This window comes from Rhinichthys klamathensis, unplaced genomic scaffold (assembly GCF_029890125.1).
Source record: "Rhinichthys klamathensis goyatoka isolate OS25496 unplaced genomic scaffold, OSU_Roscu_1.1 h1tg000019l_1, whole genome shotgun sequence".
NCBI classification, from domain to species: Eukaryota; Metazoa; Chordata; class Actinopteri; order Cypriniformes; family Leuciscidae; genus Rhinichthys; species Rhinichthys klamathensis.
In genome coordinates this window covers 851,108-865,042 of record NW_026606570.1, presented here as the reverse complement: position 1 = coordinate 865,042, position 13,935 = coordinate 851,108, and the positions used below count along the sequence as shown (strand labels likewise).

General features: G+C 36.8%; 1 protein-coding gene across 1 annotated transcript in view; it reads left to right on the top strand.

Annotated features, from left to right (window-relative positions):
- The first annotated feature begins 2,246 nt into the window (after positions 1-2,246).
- naa38 (N-alpha-acetyltransferase 38, NatC auxiliary subunit) overlaps positions 2,247-13,935 on the top strand; it is a 94,053-nt gene continuing 82,364 nt past the window's right edge. Inside the window, exons 1-2 of the mRNA XM_056235930.1 lie at positions 2,247-2,411; positions 2,673-2,859. Of these exons, the coding sequence (XP_056091905.1) occupies positions 2,367-2,411; positions 2,673-2,859 (232 nt within the window). The 5' untranslated portion in view covers positions 2,247-2,366. The remainder of the gene's footprint in view (positions 2,412-2,672; positions 2,860-13,935) is intronic.

The window sequence follows — 13,935 nt, the reverse complement described above, 5'->3', positions numbered from 1 at the left end:
ATTGCAAGCCATTTCATCAACATTAAAGTGATTATGAACACATACCTGCAAAATGTCAGTGGTCACAGCCCCATCCTGTGAAACCCTTAACATCTTTGCTGGGATCGTAGGTACCTTTAAAAAAAAAAAAAGGAAAACAAAGAAAAACACAGTTTAAGAAAAAGCTGCATATTACATAATGTAAAGGTTGCTGCATCCTTCAAGCTAATGAAAGTCGCCTAGCTCTGAAAGTGAGTGAGAAAACGAGAATGAAAACAGTCGGGGAAGTACCTGTGGGAGAAAAAAAAAAAACGTTTTAACTGAAAATGCATAACGTTAAATTCTCTTCACATTTACACTTCTCAATACAATCAAACAATCACCAATAAACAGAATAAAACAATAAATACAAACGTACCTGCCACACACCAACACTAAAATGTTATCTATGTGGTCTCGGGCCATTAAATAATGCTCAAAATGGAGATTTGCGTTCGTGCATCTCTTAACTAAAAAAATGTCAAACATTTAAATTAACAAGCAATCAATATAATACTCACATCTGCACACTCTACAAACATTATATTTAAAAAAATCATTAGAATTAATACCTGAATAGAAGGGGAGAAAATCGCTGATGTTTCCCCACAGCGAAGTATGGAATGTAAAAACCCCGCGAATTTACTCCGCCCCGCCCCCGCGAAGTGGAGGTGACGTATTTCCTGTTTGAGAGTGGAGCTCCAATCGCCCACAGTCTGCAGCCAGACCCTTCTCCTTTCACCGGAAAAGAGTTTACCACTTCCGGTCTCGGCGGCCATTTTTGTGAAATAGGCCAATTGCATTGATTTAAACGGCTTCTTCTTCTTCTTCTTAGGGTTTATTGGTGGTTGGCAAACAAGGTATTGGTGCATTACCGCCACCAATTGGTGTGGATCAGAATGTCTACTACATTGTTTAAAAAAAAAAATCAATATCACTTAAATTAGTCTCTCTAAGATATTGAAACAATAAATTATAACTATCTAATATCTTTTGACTCTTTCCGTAGAGGATCTATTAAATCAAAGCGTATTATCATCTCCAAATTTTTGGATCAAATATCTTCTTTCTCTTTCATATTTCTGACAATATATCGGAGCATGTTCTACTGTCTCTTCCAGCAATCCCCCCCCCCAGGTTTTACCTATTAAGTTTACCTATTTTGAACGGTGTTCCAATAGGTAATCCAGTGTGTCCAAAACCGAAGCCTCGATATTATTATTTCATCCCTCCAATTCCTTCATGTATACCTAATTTCTCCCACTTTCCTTTCCACTTTTCTCCCAATCCCTACTTTGAATCCTGCGAAACCATTGCCCTTTTCTTGTTTCTTCCCATTTTTCCTTCTCCTAATCTCTTTTTAATAATGCTCTTGATTTCTGCCTTGCTGATGCTAACTGTAAAATCAATGTGATTACTTTTTGTAACTTGCTATTTTATCAACCATTTAATTTCCTTTAAACCCATTATGTGCTGGTATCCAGAAAAATACCACCATAAGCCCCATCAATTTTTATTCTGTATAGTGTTTCTCTCATCTCTATCAAAATATCTGGTCTGCTGTTTGAATTACTGCACTGTAAACTGGTTAACAATGAAGAGTTCTTAGTTCTAGCTCTTATATCGTTTATCCACAGTAATGCTATGCAAGCATTTCTCCTGTGTATACTGATTGATCCTTTCCCCACTCTGATATTACATTCTGGAACAATAAATGATACTCCGATTCTATCAGCTTAATTCTTTGATGCATATCTGAACATAACCATGGTAATTATTACCAATGTAGCCTATTCTTGATATATGAGTTGAACACAGACTCCCTGTTTTTCTTTCTAATATTGTGAAATCTACTGTAGCGTCAGGAAGTATTCTGAATTGTTGGTAATAGGCCTACACCACACATCCATGATCTATATTGATCTAATTAGTCCCATGTATATGGCCTTCAAAGCCATTCTGTCTGCTTCCCATTCACCTCAAACTAAGCACCTCCTTACATTTAATATTTTCTTACATTTGTTTATTAGTTTTTCTATGTGTACAGCCCCCTTTCATCAAACCATAATCCTAAAAAGTTAAAATGTTTCACCCTTTCTAATTCTTGATTATATAATTTTAATTTTTTTATTTTAAACGGTTTAACAGATGTCGTTATTGCGCTGGCTTCGAAACAGCAGTGTGCACGCCACTTCACCTGGGGCGCTGTTACTTTGTTCAAACGTAATATTTACAGCAGATTGTACGACCTGAAGAAGATACATCTTTGTTGGAGTAGTGCTAACTCTCTCCATCTCTTTCCCATTTGGGTCGCATTTATACAAAATTGCAATACCAAAAAGGCTCGAATGGCAACAGAGAGCGAAGAGAACGGCACGGAAATGCAAACTGAGGTCTGAATATGTTGTCACATGGAGCCAGTGAAATATTAGCGCTGACGCTATTGCTAGCAAGCACTATGACTGATTAGTTTGTCAGTGCCTTTATTAGGATACATTTTTAATCAAATACTTTTTGTTTTCAAAATGACCTGCCTTATGATAGATTATTCTTTTTGAAAAGAACAATTATATGTGGCTAAATATTCTGACCCCATTGAATTGGATCAATATGTTTTACCATTTTTTGTTGATGTCAAACATGTTGTGTCTCAGGTGGACGAGTCTGCTTATTCGCTGGCTCGGTGCAAGCTGGATAACCTCCTCAATAAGAGCATGAGGATTCGGATGACAGACGGGCGCACGCTGGTGGGGCTCTTCCTGTGCACAGACCGAGACTGCAACGTCATCCTGGGATCTGCACAAGAATTCCTCAAATCTACAGGGACCCAGTACACCCCAGGTACACACCTAATGCTTTATCAACATTTAATCATTATTATTCTTGTCACTTTATTTTCAACACTTGCTTTCTATTGTCAGGAATTTTAACAACTGTAATTATTAAAGGCACACTATGTAAGATTTTTGGATCAAAATATCCAAAAAACACTAGAATGTGTAATAAATGTTATATATTTTGTTGATTTGTGTACTTACATTATCCCAAATGTTTCTAAGTTTAAACCAGGACACGGATCGTGTCCTTGCATCACCTATCAATGACATAATTCCCGCGTTACCCTCGGTTTCCGACTTATTTTGCAGGGACCATGGAAACATAAAAGACGCTTTAATATATTATGTGTTTTATTAGACAGGTGAGCAACTGTTTGGATACATTCATTGACAGAAAACTAGTCATTGTTATACATCTCAACTAGGGGTGTAAATATTAATCGATTCGTATCGATCCATCGATTATACAGCCGACGATTCGATGCATCCGCAAGAGTATCGATTAATGTGTTTATTTTGCCGCCTGTCTGTTCGCCTGTCTATTTTCAGCATCCGCTCCGACATATGCGTACAACCTATTCCTAAGCTGCGGGTGGCGCTAACCTCATTATTGTCTTCTACTTCACACGTGTTACTTACGTTTCACAGTCTATCTATGTTCACACACATTGTTGAGTCTGACTTTCAAGAGCGATGGAACCGTCAGAGCGAGCTGGCAATGAAAGTGAAATGTTACACACTCCAGGCGGCATCAAGTCATGGGTGTGGAAGTATTTTGGCTTCAGGAAAACAGATGGAGCAGTGGTAAGAGATGTTGCTGTTTGCAAAGAAGACTGCTATAGTTTAACATACACATTATGTGAATAGAATACTGTGGCGAGCAGGATGCGGCCGACGTGAGAGAACGGCTCGAGGCCGGTGGTGTGAGTGTTAATGAACGTCACCTGTGAGACGCACCGGTCTCGCATCTCTCACGGAGGAGCGGAAGCATAAAAAGCGACGACGCTGAAGATCGAGAGACCGGTGCGTCTCACAGGTGACGTTCATTAAAGGTACAATATGTTGGAATTTTTCACCACAAGAGGGCGCAGTTACCAACAATAACAAAGGCGAAGCTTGGTGACGCTATGAGGGAGAGTTGAACGATGGGAGATGTCGTTTTCACCATCCAGAGATGTTATGGAATTAATGAATCATAATCATGGATGAGGTAATTTATTTGTTTTTGTATTACCTGTAAGTCTGATCGCAATATTTTATGTCACCATAATGAATTAACTGCAAGGAACGCGAAATGTTATGCTACATTATCCTGTTACAGCTATTTGTCAAATGATTTGTTGGGTTAATGCAGCGCAGTTTTACATGTTTATGGTTAATGCCGTGTTGTTTTACGTGTTCAAACCAATCGTACTCAAAGTAAATTTGAACGAACATTTGCAAGGAATGGCTAAATATTGTTTAACAACACATATCCGATTGTATTTAATTGCACTGCCATAATCTCGGTCAAAACACAAGTGATAAAAAGCATTACCAAAGTACAAAGAGCAATATAACTGTGAATTTTCATCAGCATAACGATCACTTGATAGTTTTTGAGGTGAATCAACATATGCATAATGATTGATCTGTCACGTCATATAGGCCTATGTATCTCGCATTGTTTATAATTGATATTATTGACAGTTGCATGTGTTGCCAGGAAACACAGATACATCCTTTTGTTTTATGTACATTTGCTCACCTGTCTAATAAAGTATATGCAAGAGCGGTGTTGCTCCAAATTAGTCACGGACGTGGAGCTCTCAGCATCTCGAAAACGCCACGCTGATATTGATCCTCATTTTAGTTCTCCTTTTTTGTCCCAAAGTCTGCTTGCCATGGTCCATAATGTTTGAACGAAAACAACAACAGCGTGCAGCTAAACGTTACGCACTACACAGTTGTCCACGCCTGTCACCATGGTTACGTCATGGCTATGGCAGTACGAGTGGAAATCGAGGAAAGCGCGGATATTGCGTCATTGACAGGCGACATTTTTTTTCCGGGACGGCCCCTTATTTAAAATGGGAATTTCTCTGAAATTAAAAAATCTTTGGAGACTTTTGGGATATTGTAAGTACACAACTGCAGGAAATATATCACACTGTGCAAGTGAATTTTGGATATTTTATTACAAAATTCCTACATATTGTACCTTTAACACTCACGCGCCGTACTCTCACGTCGGCCGCGTCCTGCTCGCCACAAATACTGTTTCTGTATTCTCAATAAAAGGCCTTTTTTTTTTTTGTTGATTTATTTGAAACTTAATAGATATCATGTAAAAATATCTAGTATTGAATCATATCGCGGGGAATTCTGAAGTATCGAAAATCATTGAATCGTTGGCTTAAGAAATCGGTATCGTATCAAATCGTCATTAAGGCTCCGATTTACACCCCTAATCTCAACACAGTTAGTCTTTTTGTTTAAATCTCGTTTTCTTGATTTACCGCAAGTACCATATTTACCATGTTTACCACTAATATCAATCTAGCTCACTGCAGTGTCTCATATAGTAGCCGCCGAGCAAATGTAAAGAGTAGCATTATAACAACTTTGAACACACTCAAATCGATCTCATATTTAATTTCATTTATTTATGTATTCTCTTTTCATGGTAATGCAACATGAAATGCCACAACAACAATTTAACAAATCCAACAAACACAACAAAAAATACATTCCATGACAAGAAGAACAGGAGTAGGATGAAGAAAAAAAAATCTTATAAACTCCTACCCCATTCTTATAATAAAAAAGTTACAAATTAGATGGCCTCACCGACATGACAAAAGATAACAAGAACAAAAAATAACAAAATAGCCCAGACCAGATATAATCTACTTTCAAATTTAACAATTATTTTTTATTTTTAATTCTGCTTACACGACAACACTAAACAAACAAAAACAACAATGTTGTAATGATGACAACTCTGGCAACGAAAACAACGACGAGACCATCATTGTTGTTATAATTTTTTAACAATTTTTACATTCATCTTTATACAAATTAAGTATCTTCTGTTTATACTTGTATTTAAATTGTAGAATATTGGAACAACATTTTAGATCATTTTCTAGAAAATTCCATCTTTTCACACCAGAAACTGAAACACACATTTGTTTGAGGGTATTTCCAGCAAAAGGTTGTTTAAAGTCATTATTTCTTCTGCTTGTCTCACTATTTACAGTAAAAAGGGTTTGCAGTCCATGCGGTAACAGACAGTGTTTTGCTTTATGAACAACTAATAAAGTTTGTAAAGCAACCAAATCCTTCAATTTGAGTAGGCCTGACTCCAGAAACAGTCCTGTAGTATGTTCTCTTGGAGCAACTCCATTAATTATTCTTATGGCCCTTTTTTGCTAAATAAATAAGGGCATTAAATTTAGTGAAATAAGAATTACCCCATATCTCCAAACAATACATAAAATATGGCAAAAATAAAGGAACGATATAGGATTCTCATTGCCTTATAATTTAACATAAACTTAACTTGACTCAAAACAGTAATGTTTTTACTAATTTTATTTCTTACATAAGCTATGTGTGACTTCCATTTACATTTTTCATCAATGAGTACTCCTAAAAACTTAAATTCTGACACTCTCTCAATAGTTATTCCATTTAAAGTCAAACGAACATTTTCAGGGCATTTTTGATTTGTAAACAACATTAATTTTGTTTTACTTAAATTTAACGACAGTTTATTTTTATTAAACCATTTCTGAAGTAGGACCAATTCTTGTTCAATAGTTTTCATTAATATTTTTATGTTCTTCCCCGATAGAAAAAAATTTGTATCGTCCGCAAAAAGAACAAAACGTAAAATCTTTGATTCATCACAGAGATCATTTATATATAAAGTAAATAATTTAGGCCCCAGCACAGAGCCTTTAGGGACTCGACACTGTATTATTTCCAACTTAGGTTCATGGCCTATATACTCTACATATTGTTGTCTATTTTCTAAGTAACTAATAATGCAGTTTAATACTACACCTCTAATTCCATATGTCTGTAATTTAGATATCAATATACCATGATCAAGAGTGTCGAAGGCCTTTTTAAGTTCAATAAAAACACCAACTGTGTGATTAAAAAAAAAAAAAATTATTCTCCAATTCTGTAATAATGTCCTCTGTGATTTTCATCAAAGCCATAGCTGTTGAGCGGGTGCTTCGAAACCCAAACTGATTATCATGTATCAAAGAATGTCTTTCAAGAAAATAATCCAATTTTTTAACAAAAAGCTTCTCCAGAATTTTTGAAAATTGAGAAAGCAAAGATATAGGCCTATAATTTATGAGACTATGCCTATCACCAGATTTAAAAAGGGGAATAATTTAAGCTACCTTCATTTTATCTGGAAAGAAACCTGTATTAAAAGACAAATTGATTATATATTTTAATGGTCTAATAATGCAATGTATAGTTTCTTTGACAATATACATATCTAAGCCCTCACTATCGCATGAATGTTTACGTTGAAATTATTTCTACTGTCTCTAAATTAAACTCTCACTAACTTCATAAAAAAAGAGATTGCATGACTCTGCTTTCACCTGTCCAGCTTTTATTTTCATTATGTAGTGGTATAGTTTTGGCAAGATTTGGACCAGCATTAAATTAAATTCATCAGCCATTTTTTCACCACTTATCTCGACGTTCTGTTCATTCATTAAGTATAATGGCTGACAATAATTCACTTTACTGCCCATAACCTCCCTTAAGACTTTCCACATTCTTTTGATATTACTTTTATTGTCCATCAACAAGTTTATATAATAATCTTTCTTTGCACGTCTCATTATAGTAGTCAGCTTATTTTTATAGGCTTTATATTTTTTTTCTGCATTTATTGTCCAATATTTTACAAAGTCCCAATAATGCTTATTCTTCTTTTTACAAGATTTCAATATACCCTTCGTTAACCAAGGTTTTTTATTATTTCTTGCTTTATCATTCAATATTATATATATATATATTAGTGCTGTCAAATGATTAAAATATTTAATCGCGATTAATCGCATTAATGTCATAGTTAACTCGCAATTAATCGCACATTTTTATTTATTCTAAATGTCTCTTGATTTCTTTTTGTCCCATTATTTTTTCTCATTTTAATGCTCTTATTAACATGGAAAAGTGGATCGGCTTGCTTTGTGCAAATGCTTTTTTTATTGAAAACAACATTGGCATATACTGTGTTCAATTTCACACTAACATTCTCACTTGGAGCAAATAATCTCTCACACAATGTAACACTGTCCATCAATAAAAGGGTGAAAGAAATACTTACGAGGTCCTGATATTGCCGAGGGGGGCGGAGAATTCGCATCAGCTGTGTGTGTGTGTGTGTGTGTGTGTGTGTGTGTGTGTGTGTGCTTGGCCATCAAGTGGTATTTCAGACTGGACGTGCTGCGATGATGCACAACGACAAAACACACAGATCACTTTGGTCTTGTCAATGGAACCATTTGGCAACTTTTTAAAAGTAAACTTTCCATTCAGAATCTTATTGTCATCCATTTCGGCGTCTCGCGCTCGTCATCCACTCAAAACGTAACGTTAACCAACTATTTGGCCGGCTCGCAAGCCCAAACAAGTGTGTGCGGCGTGCCTGTTGTTTTGTTTCCGGTCTAGCTGGATCCGCTTGCGCTTTGGTCGATGAAGCAATAACGTCCTCGCGCGGCGCAAGCCATTGAAATGAATGGGTTTCATAGCGCAGCGCCGCGCATGCCGCGTCCTGTTGCAAAAGCATGTGAAAAAAACTACAAAGTTTGCTTGGCCAAAAAGACCGTTAATCGCGCAATAAAAAATTGACGCCGTTAATAACGCGTTTAACTGACAGCCCTAATATATATATGTATATGTATATATTATATACCAGCAGCCATATCTCCCTGTAGCCCAAGACTGGTTGCCCACTGAAGCTAAGCAGGGCTGAGCCTGGTTAGTATCTGGATGGGAGATCTCCTGAGAAAACCAGGTTGCTGCTGGAAGAGGTGTTAGTGAGGCCAGCAGGGGGCGCTTACCCTGTGGGTCCTAACGCCCTAGTGTAGTGACGGGGACACTATACTGTCAAAGAGCACCATCCTTCGGATGAGACGTTAAACTGAGGTCTTGACTCTCCGTGGTCATTAAAAATCCCAGGATGTCCTTCGAAAAAGAGTAGGGGTGTAACCCCGGTGTCCTGGCCAAATTTGCCCCTTGGCCTCTGTCCATCATGGCCTCCTAATCATCCCCATATATTGATTGGCTTCATCACTCTGTCTCCTCTCCACCAGTAAGCTGGTGTGTGGTGGGCGTTCTGGCGCAATATGGCTGCCGTCGCATCATCCAGGTGGATGCTGCACATTGGTGGTGGTTGAGGAGATTCCCCCTTCCATATGTGAAGCGCTTTGAGGTCCCAGAAAAAGCGCTATATAAATGTAACGAATTATTTTTATTATTATTAATATTTTTATTGGGGAATTTTTATTATTTAACCATAGATACTTTAAAAAAAATAATTCATAAGCATATTTGTACTATAAACATTGTACCATTGTTCTTTCATAAGATCATCCCTAAATCTATTTAGTCTTTCCTCAGTTCTTAACCTAATAACTTTACTAGACTTTTATTTATTTATTTTTACTTCACAAAAGTAAGTTACAAATATCGGTAAATGATCAGTTGTATCATTTATCAAAAGACCACTTTTGACCGTTTTTTCAATTATATTTACAAAAATGTTATCAATTAATGTGGCACAACTGGAAGTTATTTGGCTAGGCCTAGTAATGGTAGGATAAAGGCCTCTGCTATACATTAAATCAAGAAAATCTAAACTACTAGTATGATTAGACACATTAAAGAGATTTATATTGAAATCCCCACAAATTATAGACACTTTATTTTCATTCATCCCAACTAATAATTGCTCCAGCTTGTTATTAAATACTGTAATGCTAGACCCTGGAGTTCTATATATGCATGTAACAACAATATTCCTCTGTTTCTTCATTTCGATATCAACAGTTAAACATTCCATTAAATCTTCTGTTGCAGTAGTCATACACTCAATTGTTTTGCATTTCAGATCACTACTAACATATAGAGCAACCCCTCCTCCTCTCTTATTAATCTGATTAACATAAAACAATTCATAACCCTCAAAATGAAATTCCATACCTTTCTCATCCGTTAAACCAGTCTCAGACAAAGCTATAACAGTACATTTATTTTGTAATGTGTTCAACTAATCATATATTTTACTAAAATTTGAATACAGGCTTCTACAATTCAAATGAATAAGAGAAAATGAACCAGCCGTTTCTATATTACTAGTAAATTCTGTGTCTGTATAATATTTACATATATCATTTATGTTTGGAAATAAATTTGACTCCGAGTCCAGTTCATCATGGTCATAGATGCATCCTTCTGAATTTTCAGCTTGTATAAGGGTATGTTCACACACTGCGCACATTGCCTCAATTATACAAATTAGCGCTTGCCACAATGTAATCTCCACATACCTTATTCGTCGTGTGTCTTATCATTTTCATAACTGTCCAAGGAAAGTTGAAGAGATTCAACGTTAGCTGTTATTTCCCCGGCGGGAGCATGTTTGCTCCTACTGCAGGGGGACTGCCATCCTACAGCCCGCACCAATCCGGCTCTTGTCTTGGGACTTCCATCATTGCGCCAAAGTCCTTTAGACCCTCAGCTGCTTTTCGTGGATTTTCAAAAATCGTAGTCTTTCCATCCTGCAGAAACAGCATGAGTTTTGCGGGGTAGGGAATGCGAGACTTGATTTTTCGCTCCTGGAGTTGTTTCCTTGCGCTCCTGTATTTTACGCGCTCCTTAAAAACGTCGGTCAAAATATCTCATCAAAATATATCTGTTGATCCTTGATCCGAATGTCCTTTAGAGACCATGCAGCATGAAGCACTCGTTGTTTCTCCTTAAAACTGCGGAAACAAATAATGATTGATCTGGTGAAGTCCGTGGCGCGTCCCGTGGAGACACCTGTTGCTGCAGCGCGATGTGCCCTCTCAATGTAAATCTCTTCCCTGATATTAAGCTGCTCACGAATAAGTTTTTCTATAAACTCAATCATATTACTTCTAGGGATGCACGATGATATCGGGACAACATCGGTATCAGCCGATAAAAGCTTAAAATGACCATCGTCGGCATCGGCAGATATTAATATTACTGCCGATGAGCCTTGCCGATAGGTTGGCGTGTTTCTTATGTTTCTTCACGCCAACCGATAGGTTGGCGTGTTTCTTACTTAAACTTCCAACTAGGGGTGTGCGTCAATCGCGGTTTTTGGTCGTGGACGATTAAAATGTCTCCACGATCTGCTTTTGAAGAAAAATCATAGTATCGTGCATTCTATCAGTTCAATTCTGGCGCCTTCATCTCAACATACTGTACTATGCGACGTACATTCACATCACATGTAAACACAGAGGTAGAGTTACACTCACGGGACACTGCAATTCACAAAAGTTCATTATTTGCATGTGCGTCAAAGTCTTGCTAGTTAAACATGTCATTCAAGTGCTGATGCGCTGTTCTAACATGCGCTTTTCTGAGCGCGTACATCCGACGCTCACAGGAACTAAAAGCCTGTCACAGCGCCTGCATACTGGACTACGTTATCTTTCGAGTCTTATTGCGCTAATACTGTCAAATACACACAAGGTTTACATAAACAAAGTTGGTTATGTCTAAAGTGAAAGCAAACAGAGAAAATCTGCTTGTCAAATGCGTGTATGTGCGTCACATGCAGCTCTTAAAGAGACAGTATCTATAATATGCTGCCGCTTGTCCTTAACCCTCTGGGGTCGGCTATCGCGCCGGCGCGACGAGCTCACTTTTTTCCTTATCAGTGCAAAAGAGACTCAAATTACTCTGTTGATTTTGATCTTACATATAAGTGTTGTACATCATTAGATCCTGTTAAGTGTCTATTTTTTTGTGGATACTCACAATAAAAATAAAGTGTTCTGCTTTTTGTCAAATAAAGAAAAATAAACATGATACGATTTGTGCATTCTCTCTGTCAGTGAAGTTCATTCTGAAACGCGTCTGAAAATTAACTAACTCAGTAAATACTCGTCACACAGGCACAAAAGATTTTTCGTTATGAAGCTGAAATTTTCTTCTTTTAAATTAAGTAATTTATATAAAAAAAAAATATTCTCAGTTTATGTAATCTGTAGGGCTGGACCCGAATATTCGTTCGGTGGGTTGGTATTCGATTTGAAAATGTAACATTCGAATATTCGTGTTTTTTTTTGTTGCACACCTGGCATCCCCCTCGAAACGGTTCTCATTCGCGCTTGAATATGTTTTACACTATAAAATCTGGTGAAATATAATACTTAAAATATAACTTAGCTACTTAATAAATATTTGCTTCTTTTTGGACTACTAAAAGTGTTCCTGCAACTGGAGTATTCTCTGGCTAGAGCGCAGAACAGCAGAGTTTGTATGGACAGAAGTGCATGCCTGAGCTTGTGTTTTGGTTTAAGCTGCGTTGCTTTGACATTGTGGAAAATAGAATAATAGAAACAAAATGTATTATCCTTTTTACCCGTTATTATCAATCTAAATTAATCTACTGCAAAATATAAATTGAAATTTGTGATGTTGTTATTGAAATTGTTATTGTTATTGCTACCGTGTTTTTCTATATTTAAATTTCGTTTTTATTTATTTAAATTTCGTTTTTATTTATTTAAATCTACCCTACTTTGTGGGTGAGAAAAATATTATAAGACTATACCTTATTAAAAATATTGCTTAAGTTAAAAGACCTGTGTGTGTTTTTTATATCACTACGTGCAGTGTCCGTTCTCGGAGCATTAAAGCCCTGCTCACGTGAGGCGCGCCGCTTATTTATTTAAATCTACCCTACTTTGTCAGTAATTTGTTAGTGAGAAAAGCAATATTTTTAATAAGGTAGTCTAATATTTTTCTCACTAACAAATTACTGACAAAGTAGGGTAGATTTGAAGAGCATATTGTAGGTAAAAAAAAAACTAAATTAATATATAACCTTGTATGAAAATACCATATGAAAAGGTAATGCAGGATTTAAAATGTTTTAAAACGACATAAGGGTACTAATTTAGTAGATAAAGTGAGCGTTTCTTGGACTGCTCGTAAAAACGGCTTTTTTTTCAACATCGCGTCATTTTACGTCACGCAAGGGAGCCTCAGCCTCGCCTCAGTGCAGAGCAGGCTGGTGTTCAGTGAGAGCGGCCGTGAGTCAGTGTGTTTTCGGTAGTTTTTGTATTTCAATCTATCATCGTCATGGTAAATTATTGTGTTTGTGGAGGTTGCAAAAACTCCGGCCTGTCAGGACATCGAGTCCACAGGTTTCCATAACAAGAAAAACGGTGCTGTATATCTTTCGTGCCTGGTGCGGTTTGTGCAGGTGAAGAGACGGGATTTCTCTTCCGCATCGGCTTCGAGAAACGCGGTCGTGTGTAGCTTTCACTTCAGATCGTGTGTAGCGTTCACTTCAGATCGGAGGATTATCATCCCGGCGATATGATGGAGTTTAACATGGGATGCTGAAGCAAGAATATTGATCGTCGTATACTGTACCAATGGCATCAAATAGTGTGATATAGGTAGTCATGCCCTAAATAGAGGCAACTTGTAATTGAAAAACAAAATTACTAGGTTGATTAAATATTCAAATCTTTCATTTTCTGTTTATGTTATAACCCAGATGAAAAATATGTTTTAAAAATGTACTTGAGTATGTTTTTAGTAACTTACAATAGAAATATACTCAAGTATAGTTTTTATACATTTAATAGTATACATCTACCCTAAACATACTAATGTCTGCTGGCCTGATATACGATGGTAATAATCTGTACAATATTGTGAGCACAGTGTATATCGTTAGCGAACGTGTATCTATAAGCACGTCTCTCACCAAGACACCTGTCCTGTTCTCCACTGGTTCTCCTCACACCACAACTCAATGTGTCTCTGACCGTTCTGTCTAACA